Source organism: Carcharodon carcharias, chromosome 15 (assembly GCF_017639515.1).
Source record: "Carcharodon carcharias isolate sCarCar2 chromosome 15, sCarCar2.pri, whole genome shotgun sequence".
Taxonomy (NCBI): domain Eukaryota; kingdom Metazoa; phylum Chordata; class Chondrichthyes; order Lamniformes; family Lamnidae; genus Carcharodon; species Carcharodon carcharias.
This window is the reverse complement of record NC_054481.1, coordinates 97,355,724-97,382,701: the sequence shown is the minus strand read 5'-3', so window position 1 is coordinate 97,382,701 and position 26,978 is coordinate 97,355,724. Positions and strand designations below refer to the sequence as shown.

The following is a 26,978-nucleotide window of genomic DNA, read 5'->3' as shown; positions in this document are numbered from 1 at the left end:
CTCAAAGGATCTCAGGATTACTCCCAGTGCCACATGCTAATGAGATCAGGAGTTGGAGAACAGACCAGATACCTGGCTAAAGAGCTGGTGTAGGAGGGAGGGATTTAGATTCCTGAGACACTGGGATCAATTCTGGGAAAGATGGGACTTGTACAAGTTGGACAGGTTGCACCCTAGCAGGACTGGGGCCAATATCCTCGCAGGGGTATTTGCTGGTACTGTCGGGAGGGTTTAAACTAGACTGGCGGGGGAATGGGAACCTGAGTGGTGAGACAAGAGAGAGAAACAAATATAGGAATGAAAGACAGAAAAGTAGAAAGCAAAAATGGAAGGCAGGGGAAACAAGGGCAAGCAGCAAAAAGGGCCATAGTACAAAATAAGTAAAAATGTTAAAAAGACAGTCTAAAGGCACTGAATCGAATGCATGGAGCATTCGAAATAAGGTAGACAAATTAATAGAGCACATGGATGTAAACAGTTATGATGTGATTGCGATTACAGAGACATGGCTGCAGGGTGACCAAATGTAGGAACTGAATATCCAAGGGTATTCGATGTTTGGGACGGACAGGCAAAAAGGAAAAGAAAGTGACATGGCATTGTGAGTTAACGTTGAAATCAGTGCAATAGTGAGAGAGGAGAACCAGTCTGGGTGGAGCTAAGAAGCAACAAGGAACGGAAAACATTAGTGGGAGTTTTCTATCGACCTCCAAACAATAGTGGTAAGGTAGGGGATGGCATTAAACAGGAAATTAGAAATGCATGTATCAAGGGTGCTACAGTAATCATGGATGACTTTAGTCTATATATAGATTGGGCAAACCAAATTAGCAATAGTACTGTGGCTAATGAATTCCTGGAGTGTGTACGAGATGGTTTTTTAGACCAGTATGTTGAGGAAGCGACTAAGGAACAGACTATCCTAGATTTGGAATTGTGCACAATAATCTTATTGTGCGAGGTCCTTTAGGGAACAGTGACCATAACATGATAGAATTCTTCATTAGAATGGAAAGTAAAGTAGTCCAATCTGAAGCTAGGGTCCTAAATCTAAACAAAGGAAACTACGAAGGTATGAAGCATGATTTGGCTAAGATAGATTGGGGAACTTCATTAAAAGGCATGACAGTGGATAGGCAATGGCTAATGTTTAAGGAATAAATGTATGCATTGCAACATTCCTTTCTGGTGCAAAAACACAAAAGGAAAAGCAGCCCAACCATGGCTAACAAAATAAATTAAGGATAGTATTAGATCCAAAGAGGAGTTATATGAAGTTGCTAGAAAAAGTAGCAAGCCTGAGGATTGGGAGCAATTTAGAATTCAGCAAAGGAAGACCAGAGATTGATTAAGAGGAGAAAAATAGAGTATGAGAGTAAACTTGCAAGGAACATAAAAGCAGCCTGTAAAAGTTTCTAGAAGTATGTAAAAAGAAAAAGATTGGTGAAGACAAATGTAGGTCTCTTACAGTCTAAAATGAGAGAATTTATAATAGAGAACAAGGAAATGGCAGAGCAATTAAACGATTAATTTAGTTCTGTCTTCATGGAGGAAGACACAAATAACTTGCCAGAAATACTAGGGAACCAAGGGTCCAGTAAGAAGGAGGAATTGAAGAAAATTAGTATTATTAAAATAATAGTGCTGTCGAAATTAATGGGACAGAAAGCCGATAAATCCCCAGGGCCTGATAAGCTACATCCCAATCTAAAGGAGGTGGCAATGGAAATAGTGGATATGTTGGTTTCCATCTTCCAAAATTCTGTAGATTCTGGAACAGTCCTGGCAGACTGGAGGGTGGCAAATGAAACCCCACTATTTAAAAAAGGAGGGAGGGAAAAAACAGTGAATTACAGACAGATTAGCCTAACATCAGTAGTAGGGAAATTACTAGAGTCTATTATAAAGAATGTGATAACAGGACACTTAGGAACTACCAACGGGACTAGATAAAGTCAACGTGTTTTTACGAAAGGGAAATTATGTTTGTCAAACCTACTGGAGTTTTTTGAGGACATAACTAGCAGAATAGATGAGGGAGAACCAGTGGATGTGATGTATTTGGATTTTCAGAATGTTTTTGGTAAAGTCCCATGTAAGAGGTTATTGTGTAAAATTAAAGCACATGGGTTATATTGGCATGGATTGAAAATTGGTTAGCAGACAGGAAACAGAGTAGGAGTTGTAGGCAGTGATTAGTGGGGTACTGCAAGGATCAGTGCTTAGGCCCCATCTATTCACAATACATATCAATGATTTGGATGAGAGAGCCAAATGTAATATTTCCAAGTTTGCTGATGACACGAAACTCAGTGGGAATGTGAGTGGTGAGGAGAGTGTTAAAGTGTTAAGAAGCTTCAAGGTGATTTAGACAGGTTGAGTGAGTGGGCAAATGCATGGTAGATGCAGTGTAACATGGATAAGCATTAAGTTACTCACTTCGGTGAGAAAAACAGAATGGCAGAGTATTATTTAAATGGTGGAAGATAGATTGGGAAATGTTGATGTACAAAGGGACCTGGTTGTCCTCATACTGAAAGCAAGCATGCAGATGCATCAAGCAGTTAAGAAGGCAAATGATATGTTGGCCTTCTTTGCAAGAGGACTTGAGTACAGGAGCAAGGATGTCTTACTGCAGCTGTACAGAGCCTTGGTGAGATGATACACAATATTGTGTACAGTTTTGGTCTCCTTATCTAAGAAAGGATATGCTTGCCATGGAGGGAGTGCAGCGAAGGTTGACTAGACTGATTCCTGGGATGGCAGGATTGTCGTATGAGGAGAGATTGGGCCGACTAGGCCTATGTTCACTGGAGTTTAGAAGAATGAGAGGGGATCTCATTGAAACGTATAAAATTCTGACAGGGTGGGACAGACTGGTGTGGAGATGAGTTGTCTCAGGCTGGATGGGTCTAGAGCAAGGGGTAGCAGCCTCAGAATACAGGGTAGACCATTTAGGACTAAGATGAGAAGAAACTTCTTCACTCTATATCTGTAGAATTACCCAGCACAAAAGGCTGTGGAGGCCAAGTTACTGAATATATTTTAGAAGGAAATAGATAGATTTCTGGACTTTAAAGGCATTAAAAGATATGGGGAGAGTGTGGAAGTGTGGCTTTGAGATAGAGGTTCAGTCATGATCATATTGAATGGCAGGGCAGGCTTGAAGAGCTGAAAGATCTACTCCTGTTCCTATTTTCTATATTTCTATATTTCTATTTGAAATAAATACATCTTCGTAACAACATCCAGATCCTTCTGTATCACAGAGTTCTGCAATCTCTCCATTTAAATAACATACTGCTTTTCTATTCTTCCTTTTAAAGTGCACAAGTTCACATTTTCCCACATTATACACCATCTGCCAATTTTTTGCCCACTCACTTAACCTATATAAATCCCTTTGTGGATGCTTTATGTCCTCATCACAGTTTACATTCCTACCTATCTTTGTGTCATCAGCAAATTTAGCAAGCATACCTTTGGTCTCTTCATCCAAGTCATTGATATAGATTGTAAATAGTTGAGACCCCAGCACTGATCCCTGTGGCACCCCACTGGCTACAGCTTACCAACCCAAAAATGTCCCATTTATCCCTACCCTCTGCCTCCTGTTAGCTAACCAATCCTCTATCCATGAACAGATGTTATCCCATACGCCATGAGTTCTTATTTTGTGTAGTAATCTTTGACGTGGCACCTTATCAAACACTTTTTGGAAACCCAAGAACACAATATCTACAGGTTCCCCTTTATCCACATTACTTGTTGCTTCCTCAAAGAATTCTAATGAATTAATCAAACATGATTTCCCTTTCACAAAACCATTTTCTAAGCACCCTGCTATAACCTTCTTAGTAATAGATCCTAGCATTTTCTATGTGACAGATTTTAGGCTAACTTCTTTATGTCTCACTTATTTGTTGAATAGTGGTGTCACATCCATTATTTTCCAATCTGATGGGACTTTTCCAGAATCTATGGAATTTTGGAAAATTACAACCAATGCATCCACGATCTCCGCAGCCACTTCTAAGTCTGTGATTGTTTTAAGTTCTTCCCTCCCTTTCACCTCTTGATTTACAAGTATTTCTGGGATGTTATTTGTGTCTTCTGCAGTGAAGACAGACACGAAATATCCATCCAACAATTCCAGCATTTCCTTATATCCCATTATTAGTTCCCCAGACTCACTCACTAGAGGACTAACACTCTCTTTAGTTACTCTTTTCCTATTTAAATACTTACTATCCATTTTTAAATTACTACAATTTCTCCCTCCTTATTACTTTTTAGTCATTCTTTGATGGTTTTTCAAATTCTGTCTAATGTTCTGACTTACCACTAATCTTTGCAGAATTGTACCCATATCTTAACTCGCTACAAATCTCATTCACCCGTCACCTCTGTACTTCTTGATTTTCAAGGCTCCCAGTCTGACCATGCTTTATCTTTGTTTTCAAGTATTTCCACGCCTTTGCCACTCCCTATCTGGAGTTTCCTCCAGTCCCGCAAGCCTTCAAGGTCTCTGCATTTTCCCATTCTGGCCTCATGCACATCTCCAATTTTAATAACTCCATTATTGGAAGCTGTACTTTCAGCTGCCTTGGCTTTCTGCTCTTGAAATCCCTCCTTAAGCCTTTCTAACTCGCTACCTCACTCTCCTCTTAATGCACTCCTTGAAACCTACTTTTTTGATCATACTTTTGATCATCTAAACTGATATCTCCTCGTGGCTTGGTGTTTTTATTGATATCATCCCTGTTAGCACCTTGTGATATTTTACTATGTTAATTATGCTGTATAAATGTAAGATGTTGTTGTTCCAATGAAAATTAGTCCCCCAAAGAATTAGAACTTTGAATTAAAGCACAGGCAAGAGAAACTGTTCCAGAAACCAACTGCCTCAAAGTTCTTGGGGTTGTCTATTTCTGCATTTCTAATCCATCATATTAATTTTGATGAATTGTCTGTTAACAAATGTCATCCTTTACACTCATTGTCACATTGTAAAATGTTTTGCAGATTCTCAAGGTAGTCAACGCTGAGTTGAAGCAATAAAGGGAAAAGTCAGAATCACTCAGCAGCTTGGGAGAAGTCTGTGGAGAGATCAGACAAGTTAACATTTCATGCGTGGACCCTTCATCAGAACTGGAAGATATTACAGATGAACTGGATTTAGTAAGGAAAAAAAGGTGTTTCAAGGAGGGAACGCACACACATGAACACAATGAATTAGAATGATTTGTAGAGCCTATAAGTGTAGAACAGGAAATAGTTAAATGATCATACGGAGCAATGGGAGGCATAATAAAAGAAATCAAAGAAAGATAATTCATATAGGAGACACAGAGAGTGTGTAGATAGCTTAAGAAAGTGGAGGATAGACATAAAAAGTGAAACATGAAAAATAGCAAAATGGAGCAAGCTGCAGTAGTCCAAAGATAGGAAAAAAGCAGGTCGACACCAAGGGTGCAGAACACCTCACCTGCAGTGTTCCAATGGAGGGCCAGGAGTATCTTGCTTTAAATTCATCCTGGAGCTTACCCAACCAGTTGATACATTTCCAGGCTCCTTGCATCTAGTGCAGCTTTACGAGATTATGTCCGTAATCTCAAACTATGTAATATCAATGTCAACAGCTGGAAAATCCTGCAGCTAAGAGTATGAACTGGAAAGCGGTGATATTTGACAGAGGCTGTTAACAGTATGCTGATCCATTGAAAGAAAACCAGCGCCAATGGAAAGGTGGGACTTTCTATCAAGACTGGCATTATTCTACGCTTGAATTCATCACTCCTTTGCCAAGCAACAAATAGAATGGAGCTTACCCATTGCCTGTGAGAATTATTATTGGAATTTCACACCAAAGGAGTCAGGCTTACTTTCACAGTTTATGGGCAGAAATTTCCCCCGTCGGGGGGGATTATGCGGGGGCGCGCATGGTCAAGGGCAGGGGTGAACCTGACCGGCGCCTCCGATCGGGACCACGCCACCATTTTACGTGGGCATGCCAATTAAGGCCTGCCCAGCATGACTCGCGCCCGGAAGCGCTGAGCGCTCCCTGTATGGGCGGGGGGGATTCCCTGAGTCAGGGCCTGCGCTCTTTAAGAGTGCAGAAATCTCCCTGAGGCATGCCTCAGGGAGATTAGTTTAAGTTATGAAACATTGAAGAAAGGTAAAATAAAAAATTAAGGACATGCCCTCTCATGTGAAACTGTCACATGAGCTGGGACATGTCCATTCATTTTTTCAAAAATTTTTATTTAATTAATAAATCCTTCATCCCGCCCGTGGTTGAGGTTTCATGAAAAATGTGAAGGCCGCCTGAGCTCTTTGCCTGCCCGCCAGCCTTAAGGTTGGACGGGCAGCATTCTTAACAACTCTAATTACTTTCTTAATGGCTTTAATAGGCCTTTGACCTAGTGGGTGCGCAACCGACTTTCCTATCTCTAGTAGAGGTCATAATTATTGCCTAAAAATTGGTGCCTGTAGAGAACTAAAATTCAGACCCTGAATAATTTGATTTTGTCTCAGAATTTTCTGCAATATTAGTTGACTAAGTGCAGTTTCAGCAGCACAATGAAAAGTTCTTTTTTTGTTGTAGCATACTTCATGTGTTCAGCTGGTTTTGTTCAATGAAATATTCAGCAGCTATGGGCAATGAACAACCTTCAAATCTAAAACATTTTTTTACGGCCCATTTCCACTCAAGTGGAAGCTTTTTGTTTCTCCTGGCTAACTTTACCACAAGTAAAATCCATTTCTAACTTGAACCTGAAGGGCTCATACTCTTCAGCTGAACAGTTAAAGCTATAAACTGTTATCAAGACTTAGAATAAGTAAGCATTGACGGGACAAAATACTGGGATTCCAGCCCCATTCCCATTTGCGGCTATTTTCATCGGCGTGGGATAAGGAGGTGGGTACAGGCGCACTCATACCCTTGACTGCTCCATTGTGGAGGTGGATAGTCCAATCCCCTTCACACCTGCTCCCCCTCACCCCGCCAACCCAATCTTTGTGGAGTCGGGCTCCTTTCAGAGGAGTTGTGAACCACAGGGGTACCCCAGTCCCAAGTGGAGAACCAAAAGAAAACAATTGCCTGCTTTTGGAAGTCCTTCATTGACAGGCTTTGGAATACAAAAAAAACTGTTCTTTCAATTTCAGTAGTTAAATTCTGTATTGTAAGGTATATGTCTTTTCGCTTCATTGATTGAATATAGAGTTCTGGCTTGCAAAGGTAGTATGCCCATAACATTGATCAACATTGTATAAATGTTGAGATCCACTAAAGTCCATTTGCTATTAGGAAAAGTGCTCTTATGTGTTCCAAGCTGAAGAAAACATTGCTTGGGAATTCTGGTTTAATGATCTGAGGTGAGTTACATGCCTAGAGCTCTTCAAAACTAAAAAAAACCTTCAGTAGCTGTCGGAGAAAAAAACACAGGCAACAGTTGTTGTAGTGCAGTGATTGACAGGCCAACTGATGTAGCTTAGAAAAATAATTTAGCCTTCTGTTGGGGTTTTCAATAGGTTCCAGTGACTGTGAGCTGGAATGGCTTGTTATGACAACTGAGCCAAGTGTGGCTGAGTTTCAAGAGGTCCAGAACCGCTTATCTTAATAGGGGCTTGTATAGACATTGAGCAGAATTTTATGCCAGCTGGATTTTACTGTCCTGACGAAATTAATGGACTTTTGAACGGCTCGCCACACTTTGTGTCCCCTCCCCTACCATGACGAGGCCATAAAATTCAGCCCATTTTGATTGACAGTTTTAAGATGTCATTAAAGGATTAGCTGTCTTTGATGCGCTTAGTGAAATAGATGTTTGTTTTATCACAGATTGACCACTTGGGATTTTTTTTTTTGGAATGGTTCTTTCTGAAGGAGAGTTTTTTCAGTACAATTTGTTGGAATGAGATTAGATTGTTAGAAGTTTTTTTTAAATGTCCATTTCAAAGACATCTAAAGGTCTTCCCACAGCAGATACTGGGTGAGTGGCTATGGAGGATACGTAGACATGGAGTGGGTATGGGGATATGAGGGAGTTTGGGGTGCATTGGAGATATGAGGGGGTATGAGGTTGGGTGGGGGTGAGGGAGGTTCAGGGTTTAAGGGCCCGACATTCATCATTAAAACTAGGCAAATGTCCCTGTAACAGAGGTGAATGTTCTAGCCTGCTGGTCTGGCCATCCGCCTGCCTCCCCCATTGCTACCTCAGGCCTGCCTCCAGAGGAAATTTCCCAACTCGACCCTCCCACCTCCTCCACGAAAACATGTCTTCAGAAATAATTGCCACATTACCAACCATTCCCAATATTAAGGAATTTAAAATTAAAGGCTTGTTCAATTTAATAAGCAGCCATTACTGTGAAATTGTCTCTCTCTTTCCTAGCCTATGAGGAAGTGAACTGAAGGTTTATTTTAAAGCACCTTGTGCACATTTACTTTTCTGAGAGCCTGTAGAACAATCAAAACCGTTTCCTTTTCTTTATATTTAATAACAGTTTTAAGCATGTTAAGAAAAAAAAACTGAAAATGCTGGAAATAACACAAAATTCTCCAGCATCTGAAAGCATTAAAGTGTAGTGGATGGGCCCTTCGTCAGAATGCATATTGGCCAACAGTCCTTGGGGGATTGTTTTAACTGCCATGTGCTTACACTTTCCAGCGACGTCACTACCCAGAAGGAAAAACAGTTTGGACCAGTATTCTTATTTCCAGTTTTTACTATTTTTTTCGTTCTGGATGAGTAACAGTACAGAGCAGACATCCAAGATTACTTTTGTTCTTTCTTCCTTAGCACAGAAACATGGAAACTAATTGTATCCTCCTCAACAGAATCCCAATTTAAATCTGTTCAATTAGCACACAGCAAGGATCTGGACTGGTGCCTCACTAAGTATCACAAAACCGCAGACCTGTGTGTGATGCACCTGCCTTGACTTTAACAAGGTGCCCTGTGTGGTGGAAACAATAGTATATCTGTCACCTGAGAGGAAATTATTCCAAATAGAAGCTGTCTTCTTTGGCTATTCAAGGATTGCAGATGAGAGAAATCAAATATTTTATGAAAAGGAACGATAGCCATAAATGAGCCTTCTGGTCTGCAGGAATTGAAGCTCCATTATCTTTCCTTTAGTTGTGGTGGATGTTTTTCAGAGCTACAGCCAGGCCTGGAACCTATGCGGTTGACAATCATGTGGTGCTGGAAAAGTCCAGAACTCAAGGCTGTGAATCATTTTGTTGCTAGTGCTTGCCCAATTGACCTGAATCACCATCCTGTACTGTGTTGCTTTTTTTCTCATTGCTTGTCCACCTGCACCTCCTTTAGCTTTTCTTCTTGAGCCACTGTCAAGTTTCAGTGAAGCAAGCTACATAGTTTTTCTGTATAATTTAAGTCGTATGCTATTGGTCTCTACTGTGAAACAGGGAGTTGACCAAACGCCATCCTGCACAGCTACAACACTGGCATCTAACAGGCTATGTGAAAAATGGCTCAGGTATGTCCTGAACACAAAAAGCAGGGCAAATCCAACCCGGCCACTTACCACCCTGTCAGTCTACTCTTAATCATCTGTAAAGTAATGGAAGGGGTCATCAACAGTGCTATCAAGCAGCACTTGCTTAGCAATAACCTGCGCACTGACACCCTGTTTGGGTTCCGCCAGGGCCACTCAGCTCCTGACCTCATTACAGCCTTGGTTCAAACATGGACAAAAGAGCTGAACTCCCGAGGTGAGGTGAGAGTGACTGCCCTTGACACCAAAGCCACATTTGACCGAGTGTGGCGTCAAGGAGCCCTAGCAAAACTGGAGTCAATGAGAATCAGGGGGAAAACTCTCCACTGGTTGGAGTCATATTTAGCACAAAGGAATATGGTTGTGGTTGTTGGAGGTCAGTCATCTCAGCTCCAGAACATCACTGCAGAAGTTCCTCATGGTAGTGTCCTCGGCCAAGTTCCCCTCTAGTCACTCACCATCCTGACTTGGAAATATTTCGCCATTCCTTCACTGTCGCTGGATCAGAATCCTGGAACTCCCTTCCTAACAGCACTGTGGGTGTGCCTGCACCACATGGACAGCTGTGGTTCAAGAAGGCAGCTCACCACCACCTTCTCAAGGGCAACTAGGGATGGGCAATAAATGCTGGCCCAGCCAGCAAAGCCCACATCCTGTGAATGAATAAAAAGAAAAAAAGTTGCATCCAAGATGGATTCTGAAAAGTTGGTGTTAAAAATGTTCAACTTGCATATTTTTCAACCTGATAGCAAAGCATTTCCATAAGGAAGTTGAGGATGTTTTGGACCAACCTGTACCAAGAATCAGTAGAGGCCAATTTCAGGATTGATTACTGAAAGTTATATTTGTGTTCAGTGTGTCTAAATTATATACCAAACCCTTTAGATATTTAGAGAGGCTATGCCCCACCATTTACAAGTCATAAACTTTATTGCATTGTATTTTCTATTATAGGTGTTGTAAATTGGCTGTTCACGTGGAAGGCAGACTGAAGAAAAGGAGACTCTAGCATCAAATTTACAGTTTTGCTTGAGAAACTTCTCTTCCCCCCCACCTTTCATCAGGGCAAAAACTAAAATGGAAAGTGATGATGACCCTTTGGTGCAACATCTATGGCTGGAGGAAGAAGAGGACGATGTTTTGGCTAACTCTTATAGAGGCCAAAGACTTTGCAAGAAATGCCACTGTAGCTTTAAAAGATTATTCTATGATTTGAATGTTAAAGGCTTTTGGGGAGTAGTTGGGTGGATGTTTACTAACCTATATTGCACTGCCTTAATATTAGTAATAGGTTGCATGATCCCAACAATTCTGACTGTTGTTATGCTTATGCATTGTTCTGCTCTCGATATAGATATATCCTACAATGCCTTTGAGATTCGTAACCATGTATCCTCGCAGCGCTTTGATGCATTGACCCTTGCTTTAAAATCACAGTTCGGGTCTTGGGGGAGGAACAGACGTGATTTGGCTGAGTACACATCTGCAACTTTGGAGAAACTCATCATTGAAGAGCTGCAAAAACTGCACAATAATGCTTCGCAGCTAGGTGATACCTCCCTTGTCAAAGCCATTTACAGATCAAGTGAAGCCCAGTGGCCTGATGGAATTCAGCTGTGGAAAAGAGACTTGTTCTCACACCTCATGCCCAAGGAGAGCTATGACGGATATAGAGTGCGGCAAGCAAGGGCTGTGCCACACAAGAACTATCCAAACACCTACATTAATGGGGACACTCAGACGCATGCGCTGTGGAGGATGGAGCTTGTATTTCTAGCAAAAGGTGATGATGAAAGGAATATCTTCACGAAAGAGCGTTTGCTGACGATTCATGACATTGAGAAAAAAGTCATGGACCATCCTAGGTTTCGGGAGTTTTGCTGGAAGCCTCACGAAGTCCTCAAAGACATGCCACTTGGTTCATATTCTTATTGCTCACCTCCCAGTTCTCTCATGACCTATTTTTTCCCGACAGCACAAGGTGGAAGGATTTACTACGACGGGATGGGGCAAAAGTTGGCAGATATTCGTGGTATGTTCTCATCTAATCTTGGTCAGTAAGTGAGAAAATTTATAAGAATTAAGAACTGGCTTGAGTAAATGTTTTTGTTTGTGTATGGTTTAATTTTACTTCTTAATGCTTCCTATTAATTTTGAATACAATTGCAGAGGTAGTCTAACAACTATTTATCCCATTCTGTTGCTAATAGTGATTGTAAAGAAGTATATAGGCATTCGTAGTCTTACCTTCCATCATGTCGAGTTAGCAGCTGAAGGAAGCAATCCAAAAGAAAGCAATTTTCCATTAATGAGAATTAATTGTCACTAATCAATTAGTCATGATCTTACAATTTTTGTAAGAGTGAATGCTATGGAAGAATGTAAAAAGAAGGCGCTGATAAATATACAATAGGGTGCACAGAACAAGGAAAGATAGATAAAGTTCTAATATATGTTGAGCAGAACGCTGAAGAGTGGTTGTTAAAGGTGATCATAAATGAATGATGCAGCAGCTACCTTTGCAGGAGTTAGCAAGTTTCAGGGCTATTCTCAACTGATTCATTGTTCAGTTGTTCATTGAAGGTGAAACTTGGATTCACTTCCAAATTTAAAATTTGAAATAGGCAGCTGCTAAGAGAACTAGAGGATCCAACTAATGTAACATATATTGGCTTTTCACAACTAAACCCAGGGTTTTATATAATGACCTAAAATAGTTATGTTTCAACCGATTTATCTGCTTGGACAGCCAGAAGTATTGACCAGTAGTTAAAAGCTAATGTCTCCTTGCAAGCAATATAAACTGAATATTGCAGCTTTAAAAGGGGTGCAGGAACAGAGAAATCTTGGGATGTGTGTACACAAATCTTTGAAGGTAGTAAGGCAAGTTCAGAAGGCTGTTAAAACATATAGGATCCTTGGATTCATAGAGGCATAGAATACAAAGGCACAGATGTCATGCTAAACCTTACATAGATTAGACCCCAGCTAGAGAATCGTAGTCAATTCTGGGTGCCATATTTTAGAAATGATGTTAACGCCTTAGGGAAGTTGCAGAGAAGATTTACTAGAATGGTGCCAGAGATGCGGGGCTTCAGTCCATTCAGCCCATTGGCTGTTCGTTTTTAGAGCAGGGGAGGTTAAGGAGAATTTTAATGGAGGAGTTGGAAACCAGGGAGCATTTTTATAGAGTATATCAGGAGAAACTTTGCCCATTGATGACAGTATGGTATCCAGAGGAGACAGATTCAAAATAATTGGCAAAGAAGCAGAGGTGAGATGAAAATTTTTTTTTACCCAGAGATTTGCTATGACCTGGAACGCAATGCCTATAAAGGTGATGGAAGCAGGTTCAGTAATCTCTCTCAAAAGTGAACGGGATAAATTCTTGAAGTGGAATTTTTCTCAGGGCTATGGAGAAGTGCAAGGGAACGGAGCTAATTTTATTTTATAAATTTATAAATTTTATTTTAGTGGGGCTAATTAGATAGCTCTTTCAAAGAGCTGACACAGGCACAATGAGCTAATTGGCCTCCTGTGTTGTATATTCTATGAAGCAAAACATATCCCATTTTACCATGTCAATTCCACACCATTCCTACTTTGTACATGACTTAGAAAATGAGAACTTTGTCTGAAATGAAACCTGGCGAACTTTTCTTTCTATCCAAGGACCATGAGTATCAAAAACTTGAATTTGAGCTTATACTTGATCAGTTAAAACAGACTGCCTTTAGCTTTGGGAGGTAATATGCTGAATTATGTTGTTATTTTAAATGATTTGGTATGAAACAACAGCCTGTAACAAATTCCATTGGTTTCTACCCTTGCTGGAAAAACCATGACTTTCTGCCAACTACTGTTATTTTGATTAACCAGTCCCAGAGGCATTGGTCATGCTGGGACTTGAGCAATCACTTGTTCCAAATAACACACTGATACCAACTTTGGCAAATTAATTTTTTATGAACTACAGTTCTATTCACTTTACAATCTCTCTGGAAAAATCAGCTGCATTGGTATAAAAAATCTAAAATTTCAGATCTTGAAAATATTTTGTATTCAATTACTGTTATTTGGATCTTGTCAGCTGCAGTTTGTATGCCAGAGTATCGGCATATGTTTCATGATCTGGCCCCAGAACTTCTGTAGAAATATTTAAATGAATATCTACTGCAATTCCTGGCTTTTGTACTAGAATTGTATTTTTTTGCTTTCAAAGTCCACTTTGAATAATACAAGAGAAACTGTTTTATGCATATCCGAGCTTCAAATAGAGCATGTTGTAAGATTTAGTTTGTGACAAAATGTAACTTTTTTGCCTATAATCAAAATTTTGGAGCATGAAGCTTAGGCAGTTGAAGGGGTGGCTGTCAACAATGAGCTGAGGGGAAGAAAGCATACACAAGAAGCCAGAGAATTAGAGGGTGTGGCAGGAGGAAAGTTGTAGTTTTAGAAGAGGTAACACGGAGGGGAATGAAAACATGAAGGATTTAAAAACAAAGATTAAGGTTTTAAGGGTTGGATTTTCAGCCCCTGCTGGGAATGAGATCAGAGGCAGGCAGGAGATTTTTTAAAATAGCCACGCTCGGTCTGTGTGCTGGTTTCTCTGGGCCATTTTTGCAGAGGTGGGTTCATGGTATGGATAGCTAATCAAGCTCAATAAGAGAGTCTATTGAGGCCAATTAAAGAAGGCCAAGTGGAATTTGCCAGTTGGTCTCCAAGTTTCTTGTAGTGGCAGGGGCCAGTTTAGGTGCCTGGAGGCAGACAACCAGTGGCAGGCTCGGGTTGTGCAGAGAGACCCTTGTTGCATGCTTGGTTGCAGGAGCAGCCACAGCTTTCCCCGTAGAGGGGCTCTCCTTCCCGATCTTCTCTTCCTCTCAATCCCACCCTCTTCCTCCCTCCCCTCTCCACCCCTGCCACCTTCCTCCTTATAGCAATGCATACCCTGCCCCTGTGCCACCCCACCCCCCACACCACAATTGGTAGCCTGTTAATCTATTTTTTAATTAAAGATTTTTAAAAAGTTGGAGGGAGGGTGCCTCAATGTTGAAGCACCCTTTCCCTTTCTTACCTTCCACTAGACCCCGCTGTTCCTTTCCTCAGAGTGCTGCTGGTTTTAAATGTAATTACTAAGAGTTTGATGAGTAAAGGAGTGAGATTTTAAATTTTAAGGGTTAATCTCTTTAATAAAATTTAGTGCTAAATTGCTTGCAATTTAGCAGTTAACTTAAGTTTTTTTTTTAAGTTTAGGCTTGAGCAGGGCTATCAAGAAAATCAAGCTCTCTGCTGGAGAGCAGGTGAGATTAGCAAACTAAGTAACTGGCCTCACCTGGCTCTGTAGCTGCCACATAGAGTCATCTGAATCTCAGTAGTAAAAACGAGAAGTTAAGTGCATTTGGCATGGAGTGCAGCTGGTTCTGAGTGTGATTATTTTGAGTTTGTTGAGTTAGGAAGTTCGGTGAGGAGGAGAGGGGGTGTGCTCTTTTCTTTTGTTTTTTCTACCTATCTCAGCCTCCAGGAGACCGGTTCAGGATTTTACAGTTGGTGCGCGGGGGCGGGTCTGACATGCATGTGTGTAAAATGATGCGTGATGACGTTGGGCGTGCGTCCCGACATCACTGTGCACCATCGCGATATTTTGGAAGGCAAGCACTATGAGTTCAGAGACGCACCCGCCATTAATTAACAAGCCAGTTAAGGCCCTTGAAGCAGCAATTGATTTCCATTTTGTGCAGCCCATGCGATTTTCAGGGCATCACACACGCGCAATGGGCAGGCAGGTAGGTCACATTTTCAGAAACCTCATCCACAGGTGGGATAAGAGGGGTGAGTGAGCTAGCTAATGCGAGTTGTTAGAACTTTAGATTATTAGTTACTGCTACTTGCTTGTGTGAACAGGACAACTTCATTTCACTTCAGAGCTGCTTTGACAGAAATAACAGGCTTCAGTTCAGGCCTCCAGAGCAGCCATAACATTTGGGGCTTTCCAGGTATCAGACAGCCTTCCTTTACCCTGAGAATGGGGATTGTGGTCTCCGCTGGAGACACCTCCTCTGAGGAGGAAGAGAGGACCAGAAAGGGGAGCAGGCTAGCTGTCCCTATTCATCCTCCAGGGGAGCCACCAGTGGAAGGACTGGTGCAGGCACAAGGGACGCAGGGCGAACAGGAAGTCCAAGGTGGAAGGGGCTGCAGAAGAGGCCACTATCCTGCTGCCAGGGTTTACAGGCGGTGATGTAGCTACCTCAATATCTCTGAGGTACAATGCCAAAGGAGGCTCCATCTCTCAAGGGAAACAGTGATCTCCATCTGCCAGATAATCAGCCCTGAGATCAGCTCCAACTGTGTGGGTGAACACTCCATGCCAGTGGCGCTGAAAGTCACAGTGGCCCTCAACTTCTATGTCTCCGGCTCTTTCCAGGGGTCAGTGGGTGATCTTTGTGGAGTCTCCCAATCAGCTTTCCACAGTTATGTCAAGCTGGTGACAGATGCTCTGTTCAGGTGTGCATTGCCTTTCATTCATTACCGTACGGACGAGGCCAGGCAGGTAGAGCGAGCCAGAGGCTTCGCGGCGATTGCTGGGTTCCCCCGCATCCAGGATGCTATAGACTGCACACATGTGGCCATCAAGGCACCAGCAGGTGAGCCAGGGGCCTTCATCAGAAGGATGGGATTCCACTCCATGAACTTGCAGATAGTGTGTGATCACAGGATGCAGATTCTGCAAGTCTGTGCAAGGTACCCAGGCAGCTTCCGTGGCACTTACATTTTGAAACACTCCCAGGTGCTGAGGCTCTTCAGAGCTCCAGCCCGGCTGGATGGAGGGCTGCAGGGCGACAAGGGCTATTCCCTCAAAAGGTGGTTCATGACGCCTTTTTGCCATCCAAGAACAAAGGCCGAGCTGCGGTACAATAGGAGCTATGCCTCCACGAGGGTGGTGGTAGAGAGAACCATCGTCTTCTCAAGATGCGCTTCCGATGCCTGGACCGTTCAGGGGGTGCTCTGCAATACCCCCCAGATCATGTGTCACTGATAATAGTTGCATGCTGTGCTCTCCACAATCTGGCACTGGCAAGGGGGGTCCCAGTGGAGGAATAAGATGTTGACACAGCTGCTCTTGCAGTAGGCAATGAGTCCAGTAGTGAGTCAGAGGATGAGCACACACAGGAGAACGCTGAGGGGATAGATGCTGACCTTGGCAACCTCCAGGGAGACAGGAAACCTGGGAGGCTTTAATCTAGCGCTCCTTTAGTGAGCCTACCAAAGATGAACCACTACCACATGCCAGGGCTGCAGGCCCCATGCTCGATACCTGACAGCAACATTTGCCTGGTCAACAACATGCACTGTGTGCCATTTCAATAAAGCTCAATGACAAACAAGTCACTCATAACATCATGGATGCCCCTTCATGTGCAGAACTAATGAAGCACCCAGAGGTTTGTTGAGAACAAAGACATTTACTGCTTTGGAGCGTGGCATACATAAATCAAAGTAAATGAAAAGGTGGTCAACATCACACCAACTTAATAAGAACTTAAAGAAAAACACCAGTGATAGGCCCGTGTTGTGCCTAAGGTGATTTACATTTGCAGGTGCTATGTCTAGGTGCTTCCCCCTTACTGGCCCTGGCATTGGAGACAGCTTGCTCACTCTGCTATCCCATTGGCCTTGGCAGGCGTACTCTGGCCCATGGAGCCTGTGCTGGCCCTGCCTGGGAGGGAGTGGCCAATGACATGGCTGACATCTCCCCAGCTGCCGCAGCGCATCGTATGCCACAGTCACTGACAGAGGGGTGAAGGAGCTGCAGCCATCGTCTGGAGCACCTTGAGAGGAGCCCAGAGAGATGACAAGCAGCTCATGTGCCAACGTGAGGTCACTTTGGACCTCCATGCTCGCCATTGATGGATGGCCACCTAGCTGGGATATTGGATACCCAGTCCATCTCCCACACTGAGTGACCACCTGAGATCATTGCCGGTGTGCGGGCTTGCCGGTCCAAGTCCATCCCTAGGAAGCCCTGATAGATCTCCTGGAGGAGCCTTTCCATGAGAGTCGCCATCCTGTCCATGGAGGATACATTGCGCTCGGCCATTGGGGTCAATGCAATGCTCATGCTCCTCATGGACTCCTCCATCACAGAGACCATGGCATGCATTCCCTCATGTATCTCCGCCAGATCCTCCTGCACACCCTGCTGGACTTCCACCATCTGCTGCCTCAGGGACGACTCCAGAGGGACATCATCAGCCACCGACTGAGCATGTTCCTGGACCCCAGCAGTCCTCTGACTGCCGGCGCCCCGGACACCCTCTGTCTCTGCCTGCACCTCAAGGAAGTGTGAAGTGCCCTCACCGCTGTGCACTGAGATACTAGCCGATGATCTTATTCCCACTGTGGTGCTGGTATCTGCGCTGGTCCCTGCCTGGCTGAGAGGGTATGATGCTGGTGTATTCAGATCATCAGTGTCCTCGGGTGAGCGGCGGCCCTTCAGGCTCCTGAGACTGAGGGTGTTCCGGTGAGGCTGAAAGGAAGAACAAGGAAATGTGATTAGTTGAAGTAGTTACACTGTTGCTGTGCGTGCCTGGCATCCAGATCGGATGCCCTCGTCTTTCCATTATCAATGGGGATTCCATGTTGGAGGCTGAAATCAATATACAGTCAACGATGGAATAGTTGCAATGACAGACATTCTGACCTCAGTGCACTGCATTCTTACCTCCTCGTGGCACCCCAATCTCACCGCAGCTGGTTGATCTAGGCACATGGCACCTCTCCAGCTCCAGTGCCTCTTACTCGTATCTGGTAAGGATTAAAAGGTTGGACGGCACTCCGCCAGTCCACAGCCTCTCTGTATTATTGTGTGCTGTCTTCTCCTGAAAGGAGAGAGGACCATTGATTAGTCCACCCTATACCTGCATTGCCATTGCAGCCTTGCCACCCTTGAGGTGAACCTTGCAGGGCTCAGCTGATTCGTGACCTTGGAGCCACAAAACACTAATTTCAAGCAGCCAGGGCTCACCCCCTTGCCCAGATGCTGCCTCCATGACATTTGCCACTCACACTCTAAGAACTCTGAGGTCTGGAGTCGGGGGGGAATGGCCACATAACTGCTGTGCTAAGTGGCCCATGCCAACACGGTACTCACCCTTCCCAATTGCAGGAGGTAATTAAACTGCTTGCGACACTGCACCCATGTGCACCTCACCACATCATGGGAGCTGACCCATGATGCCACCTCCTCCCAGGCATATTTGGTTAGTTGGCGGGGGGGTGGTGGGGGGCCTCCTCCTCCTCTTCCCGTCCCTTGGGACAAGGATATCCCAGCATGCTGCCACCTCCACCAGGAGGACAGCAAGGCACTCATCGGAAAACCTCGGGGCCGACTGCCCTCCCACCTGTCCTGTTCTCCGACGACATTCTGCATTGCTGATCTGCAAAATCAAAATCAGGCTTAGCACGGCTGCCTGCACCATTTTTTAATAGGACGCCGGGTTGCCATTGGACCTGGCGGACATTGGCCTCCTGCCCCTGCCCACCCCTTCCCACTGATCTCGGGAGACGTGCATTAGGCTGGACGGGCCTTAATTGGCCCACCCGTGTAAAATGTCGGTGCACACCCGATTGCGGGTGGTGGTCGGTTTCCCAACCACTTCCACCGAGTCCACCTGACACGGGAAAAATTCTGGCCTGGGGTTGAAAAGCTGCACAAGAGGGCTGAGTTTGAAAAAAAATCCAAGAGTGACATCACAGGAGAAACATAAATGCATTGGTTGGTGAGAAGCTGCTGTTTAGGGAGGCTCTTTAAGTAGCTCAAAATTAGAAAATGCATTATTTTTAAAAGAGATAGCTACTTAGATTTAAGTAAGAAACACAAGCAATAGGGAAGCAAAGTCAAGGCCATGTAAAATAAAATAAGAAAGGAAACCAAAGTAAAATAAAGTTAACATACGGGAAGTAAATTGAAGCCATGGCAGGACAGCTCGATCACGTGGAATGCGTATCCTGTTAAACGTGTGAAGTTGTTGATGCTACCATTGTTCTAGATGACCACATGCAGGAAATGTCACCAGCTACAGAAACTTGGAGCTGAATCTTCTGGCTGACGTGCAGGTGGCAGAGCTCGCACGTCAGCGCTTAAAATGTTGCGCGAGCATCCCGACGTCTGTGTGTGGCATCACGATGTTTCGGTCAGTGGGCACGCTATGCAGCGCGACGCACACCCACTATTAATTAAAGGCCTTGTTAAGGCCATTAAGTCACCAATCGATGAGGATTTTCAGGGGCCCATGCGAACTTCGGCTCAACACACCGGCCCATGGGCAGGCGGGTAAGTGATTTTTTTATCAAACCTCATGCAGTGGCGGGATGAGTTTTGATATCAGAATTTAAAAAGTTCAATAAAGTTTTTGTGTACTTCATTAACATGTCCCATCTCGTGTGACATTTTCACAAGAGGGGGACATGTTAATGATTTTTTCATTTTTCTATTTTTAATGTTTCACAGACTTTAAGCGATCTCCCTAAGACTTGGTCTCAGGGAGATGTACACTCTTTCACGCACATGCACGAAAGAATACACTCTTGCAGTTGGGGAATCCCCCCCCCCCCCCCCACCCACACAGGAAGCGATTAGCGCTTCCTGTTGGGCGGCACGCTGGGCAGGCCTTAGTTGGCTTAGTTGGCTCGCCTGCCCATCAAGGGCAAAATTCAGCCCTTGAGCTCTGGATTCCAGAGCTCCCAGTGACGTCTGAGTATAAAAATAGGAGGATTGAGCAATTAAACTGAGACCGGTTCTGTGGAAGATGGGATCGGTACAGGCCGGACGGTTTACAAGGGATACAAGGCTATAGACTGCTGGAAAATGGGATTAGAATAGTTAGGTACTTGTTTGACCAGCACAGACTCGATGGGCCGAATGGCCTTTTTATGTGATGTAGGCTTCTATGACTCTATAACTGTATAAAATGCTGGTTAGGCCACAGCTAGAGTATTGCGTGCAATTCTGGAATCCGCATTATAGGGAGGATGTGATTGCACTAGAAAGAGTGCAGAGGATATTTACCAGGATGTTGCCTGGGCTGGAGAGTTTTAGTTATAAAGAGAGATTGGATAGACTGGGGTTATTTCCCCTGGAGCAGAGGAGATTAAGGGGGCACATGATTGAGGTGTATAAAATTATGAAATGCATAGATAGGGTAGACAGGAGGAAGGAACTTTTCTCCTTGGTGGGGGGCTCAATAGCCAGGGGGCAGAGATTTAAGTTAAGGGGCAGGACGTTTAGAGAGGATATGAGGAAGAATTTTTTTCACCCAGAATGTGGTGGGAATCTGGAACTCACTGCCTGAAAGGGTGGTAGAGGCAGAAGCCCTCATAACATTTAAGAAGTAGTTGGATGTGCACTTGCGATGCCACGGCATACAAGACTGTGATTCTAATGCTGGAAAATGTTAGGTACTTGTTAGGTACTTGTTTGACCAGCGCAGACTCGATGGGCCAAAGGGCCTTTTTCTGTGCTGTAGACCTCTATGACTTTATGACCTGAACAGGACTTTGCAGGGAGGTTTGCTAATGCTGTTAGTGGGATATTAAACTAGATTGGCAGGGGGATGGGAACCTGGGGGCCTGTTCAGAGCAGGGAACAGGAGAGAGAAAATTAGTGAGTGACTCTGAAAGACAGGAGAAGCACAGGTTAAAAAGCACAGGAATTTGGCAGTGTTAAAAGGTGTGTATGAAAATGCAAGGAGTATAGTAAATAAAGCTGATGAGCGGAGGGCACGGATAGAAACATGGCTGCATGATATCATTGCTATAATGGAAACTTGGCTTCAAGAGGGGCAAACATGGCAGCTCAACATTTGTGGATATAGAGATTTCAGGCAGTGTAGAGAGGGGGATAAAAAAGGTAGGGGTGTGACATTATTGGTTAAAGAATCAGTTACAGCTGTGAGAAGGGATGTTACACTAAATGAAGCATCAAACAAGACCATATGGGTTGAGCTCAGAAATAAAACGGGGCGGCCAGACTTACAGGAGTGTACTATAGACTCCCAAATAGTGGAATGGAGTTAGAACAGCAAATATGTAGGCAAATTTCTGAGCGCAAAAACAATAGGGCAGTAATAGTTGAAGATTTCAGATACCCTAATATCAATTGGGATCCGAATAGCATGAAGGGCGCAGAGTGCACAAAATTCTTGAACTGCATTAAAGAGAACCTTTTCAGCCAGCATGTAACAAGCCCAATGAGAGGGGCACAATTCTAGATTTAGTCTTAGGAAATAAAGCTGGGCAAATGGATGAAGTAGCAGTGGGGGACCATTTTGGAGATAGTGACCATAATACAGTTAGAATTAACATTATTATGGAAAAGAACAAAGATAGAACAGGAGTAAAAGTTCTAAACTGTTGGAAGACAAATTTTACAAAGCTGAGAGGTGAACTGGCGAAAGTAGGCTCAACAGCCACTAGAAGAGAAAACGGTGTCATATCAGTGGGAGGCATTCAAAAGTGAGATTCTACGGGCACAATGTAGACATGACCCCACAAAGGAAAAGGGTGGTACTGCTGAATCTAGATTTTCCCCCAGGTTATCCAGAAGCATAGAGGTAGGATAAAGCAGAAAAAGAAAACTTATGACAATCACAAAAAAGCTTAAAACTGTAGGAGGCCTAGAGGAGTATGAAAAATACAGGGGTGAAGTAAAAAAGGAAATTGGAAAAGCAAGGTAAAATCAAAGAAAACCCAAAAAAGTTTTACCAGTACATTAAGAGCAAGAGAATTACGAAGGAAGGGTAGGGCCTATCAGAGTTAGACATGGTAACTTAGGTGTTAATGCTGAAGATGTGGGCAGTGCTCTCAATGAGTACTTTGTCTCTGTTCTCACCAAGGAGAGGGATGATGCAGACATTCTTGTTAAAGAGGAGTACTAAATATTAGATACAAGAAGCATTATGAGAGAGGAGGTACTGAAGGGACTGACATCCTTGAAGGTGGATAAATCAGGGCCAGATGGATTGTATCCCAGGCTGTTAAAGAAAGCCACTGAGGAAATAGTGGCTGCTCTAAGGATCATTTTCCATCCTTACTAGATACAGGTGAGGCACCAGAGGATTGAAGGTCTACAAACATTGAACCAACACTAAAAAAGGGTGTGAGGGATAGGCCAGAAAATTCTAAGCCTGTCAGTCTGACTTCAGTGGTGGGCAAATTATTAGAATCAATTCTGAAAGACAGGATAAACTGTCACTTGGAAAGGCATCGATTGATCAGGGTTAGTCAGCATGGTTTTGTTAGGGAAGATCATGCTTTACTAACTTAATCAAATTTTTTGAGGAAGTAACAAGGAGGATTGATGAGGGTAATGCAGTGGATGTTGTCTGCATGGATTTTAGTAAGACATTTGACACAGTCCCAAAGGCAGATTGGTCAGCAAAGTGAGATCCCATGGGATACAAGGGAAGGTGGTGAGTTGAACCCAAAACTGGCTCAGCAACAGGAAACAGGTAATGGTCGTTGAATGTTTTTGTGAATGGAAAGTGGTTTCCCGTGGTGTTCCGCAGGGCTCAGTGTCAGAGCCCTTGTTGTTTATTGTATATATTAATGAGTTGGACTTAAATGTGGGAGGCTTGATTGGGAAATTTGCAGATAACACAAAAATTGGCTGTGTAGTTGATAGTGAAGAGGATGGCTGTTGTCTCCAGAATTATATCAATGGTTTGGTTGAGTGGGCAGAAAAGTGGCAAATGGAATTCAGTCTAGAGAAGTGTGAGCTATTGAGATAATGTATTTTGGGAGGGCAAACAAAGCAAGGGAATACTCAGTAAATGGGAGTATATTGAGAGGTGTTGAGGAAGTGAGAGATCTCGGAGTGCAGGTCCACAGGTCCCTGACAGTGACAGGACAGGTGGATAAGGTGGAAAAGAAAGCATATGGAATGATTTCCTTTATTGGATGAGGAATAGAATACAAAAGCAGGAACGTAATGCTGGAACTGTATTAAGTGCTGGTTAGGCCACAATTGGAATTTTTTGTACAGTTCACCATGTTACAGGAAGGACATAATTGCTGTGGAGAGAGTACAGAGAAGATTTACAAGAATGCTGCCAGTTAGGGGGAGAAAGCAAACCATGGTATAAAGTAAACCCCACTGTCCAGTTAGTGAAACAGCAGAGAAACAGGGACACTCCAGGCCAAGGGAAGCAATACCCTGACCAACCAACAGAGCGGCCACGCAAGTGTTGTGGAGCTAAGCATCCCACAGACGTGATCAGTGTCTGGCAATTTCAGCCCAGTGCTTTCAATGTAACTGAATAGGACACTTTGGAAAGCTGTGCAAAGCCAAAACATCAAAATGCACAGAAGATACCATGAGCATTTGTGACAGCACACCAAGAGGACACACAACCATGCTGCTTGGGTGAAGTCAAAGATCCTGGATTTTTGTACTGGAATGTGGATGTCTTGTTTAATGGCCATCTGACAAACTTTTAAGTTGTATACAGGAACCAGCGTTACGATCCTATCGGACATAGAACCATGGCTGGTGACCCAATAGTTGGTGCCACCTACAATGCACTTGTATGGAACAGGAGGCATCAAACTCCTGATGAAAGGTACTCTGCAGGTGACACTTGGGTACAAAGCCAAAAGAATTTGAGAGACCCTGATCAAGGTCCTTAACCACTGCTCAGCCAGAAAGCCTGCGTCAACCTCGAACTTTTACAAAAAATTGACAAGGCCAACCAACAAGGGCCTGGCTCCAAGCATAGAAAGGAGTCCCCAGAGATCTTTACAGGAGGAGAGTGCGAGAGGAGGACTCTGGGACAGGCAGTCAGCAGCACCTGGAGGAGAGTGCGAGAGGAGGACTCTGGGACAGGCAGTCAGCAGCACCTGGAGGAGAGTGCGAGAGGAGGACTCTGGGACAGGCAGTCAGCAGCACCTGGAGGAGAGTGCGAGAGGAGGACTCTGGGACAGGCAGTCAGCAGCACCTAGAGGAGAGTGCAAGAGGAGGACTCTGGGTCAGGTAGTCAGCAGCACCTAGAGGAGAGAGCGAGAGGAGGACTCTGGGACAGGCAGTCAGCAGCACCTTGAGGAGTTGGGAGTTGAAAAGGAGCGCGAGAGGAGCTAGGAGTTGAAAAGGAGCACAAGAGGAGCCAGGATTTGAAGAGAAGCGCGAGAGGAGTCGAGAGTTGAAGAGGAGTCGGGAGTTGAGAAGCTGGGAGAGCAGGGATGACTGAGGGAGTTCAGTGAGGAGAGAACAAGGTGATCCTTTGAGTACCGCGAGTACAGCTGGGTAAGCATTTACTACTTTTATTGCTTATAGTTTTTAAGGTCTTATTTTGTGGTTCATCGTTTGTAGGGGCTTTATTCTGTAACAAAGGGGAGCAGGGAAGATGGGCCCAAGAGTAATTGATATTAAGTATCTCCCAAAAGGTTTAATTTAATTTAAAAGGGTAAGTCATGGCAGGAGAGCTCAAAACTGTGGTTTGCTCCTCCTGCTCTATGTGGGAAGCCGGGCACATTTCCAGTGCCTGGGACCAGCATGTGTGTGGGAAGTGTCTCCAGCTGCAGGTCCCTGAAACCTGGGTTTTGGAGCAGGAGCGGCGACTGGGGACACTGTGGAGCATCCGCGAGGCAGAGAGTATCGTGGATAGCACATATAGAGAGGTGGTCAGAGGCTCTGTGTGAACTGCTGCATGACCCCGAGATAGCTTACACAGTGGTGGATGTCGGTTGTTTGGAGAACTTGATATTCCTTTTGAAGGATGAAGATGCTACTGCCCATCACAAGACCACAGAAAGGTAAGAGTCCACAGGCAGGAAGGGAATAGGTGACCACCAGGCAAAGCAAGAGGACTAGGCAGGCAGTGCAGAAATCTCCTGTGGCTATTCCCCTGCAAAACAGATATACCACTTTGGATACTGTTGGGGGGAATGGCCTCTCAGGAGAAGGCAGCAACAGCCAAATTTGTTGCACTGCGGTTGGCTCTGCTGCAGAGGGGAGGAGTAAAAAGTGTGAGAATGCAATAGTTACAGGGGATTCAATTGGAAAGGGAATAGATAGGCATTTCTGTGGCTCCAGGATGGTATGTTGCCTCCCTGGTGCTAGGGTCAAGGATGTCTCAGAGCGGCTAGGGGACATTCTGAAGGGGGAGGATGAACAGCCAGTGGTCATGGTACACATTGGTACAAATGACAGGTAAAAAAAAGGGATGAGGTTCTAAAAGCAGAATATAGGGAGTTAGGAAGTAAGTTGAAAAGTAGGACCTCAAAGGTAGTGATCTCAGGGTTACTACCAGTAGAACGTGCCAATCAGAGTAGAAATAGCAGGATATATTGGATGCATATGTTGCTGAAGAGATGGTGTGAAGGAGAGGGTTTCAGATTCCTGGGGCATTGGGACTGGTTCTGGGGGAGGTGGGACCAGTACAAACTGGACGGTTACACCTGGGCAGGACCGGGACTGATGTCCTAGGGGGAACATTTGCTAGAGTGGTTGGGGAGGGTTTAAACTAAAATGGCAGGGGGATGGGAACCTATGCAAGGGTCAGAGGAAGGGAAATCAAAGACAAGAACAAAAGACAGAAAGCGGAATAAGAAAAGTGATAGAGAAATCAAGGGCAAGAATCAAACAGGGCCTCAGTGAAAAATAGTGGGAACGGGACAAGTAATGTTAAAAAGACAAGCCTTAAGGCTTTGTGCCTTAACGCGAGGAGCATTCGCAATAAAGTCGATGAATTAACCGCGCAAATAGATGGAAACAGGTATGATATAGTCAAGATTAGGGAGACATGGCTGCAGGGTGACCAGGGATGGGAACTGAACATCCAGGGGTACTCAGTATTTAGGAAGGACAGACAAAAAGGAAAAGGCGGTGGAGTTGCAATGCTGGTTAAAGATGAAGTTAAGGCAATAGAGAGGAAAGATATTAGCTCCGATGATGTGGAATCTGTATGGGTAGAGCTGAGAAACACTAAGAAACATTGGTGGGAGTTATATATAGACCCCCAAATTGTCATGGTTATGTTGGGAATGGCACTAAACAGGAAATTAGAGACACATGTAATAAAGGAACATCTGTAATTATGGGTGACTTTAATCTGCATATAGATTGGGCAAATCAAATTAGTAACATACCGTAGAGGAGGAATTCCTGGGTGTATACTGGACCAAAACATTGAGGAACCAATGAGAGAACAGGCCATCCTCGACTGGGTATTGTGTAATGAGAAAGGAATAATTGGCAATCTAGTTGTGCAAGGCCCCTTGGGGATGAGCGACCATAATATGATAGAATTCTTCATCAAAGTGGAGAGTGACGTACTTGATTCTGAGACTTGAGTCCTGAATCTTATTAAAGGAAATTATGATGGTATGAGGCGCGAGTTAGCTATGATGGATTGGGAAATGTTACTTGAAGGGGTGATGGTGGATAGGCAATGGCAGACATT

At 44.1% G+C, this 26,978-nt stretch overlaps 1 protein-coding gene across 1 annotated transcript in view; it reads left to right on the top strand.

The window, feature by feature from the left end:
* The window catches only part of disp3 (dispatched RND transporter family member 3), a 753,445-nt gene that overhangs the window by 396,484 nt on the left and 329,983 nt on the right, over window positions 1-26,978 (top strand). Inside the window, exons 6-7 of the mRNA XM_041207440.1 lie at window positions 5,026-5,181; window positions 10,480-11,557. Coding sequence (XP_041063374.1) covers window positions 10,603-11,557 — 955 coding nt within the window. The 5' untranslated portion in view covers window positions 5,026-5,181; window positions 10,480-10,602. The remainder of the gene's footprint in view (window positions 1-5,025; window positions 5,182-10,479; window positions 11,558-26,978) is intronic.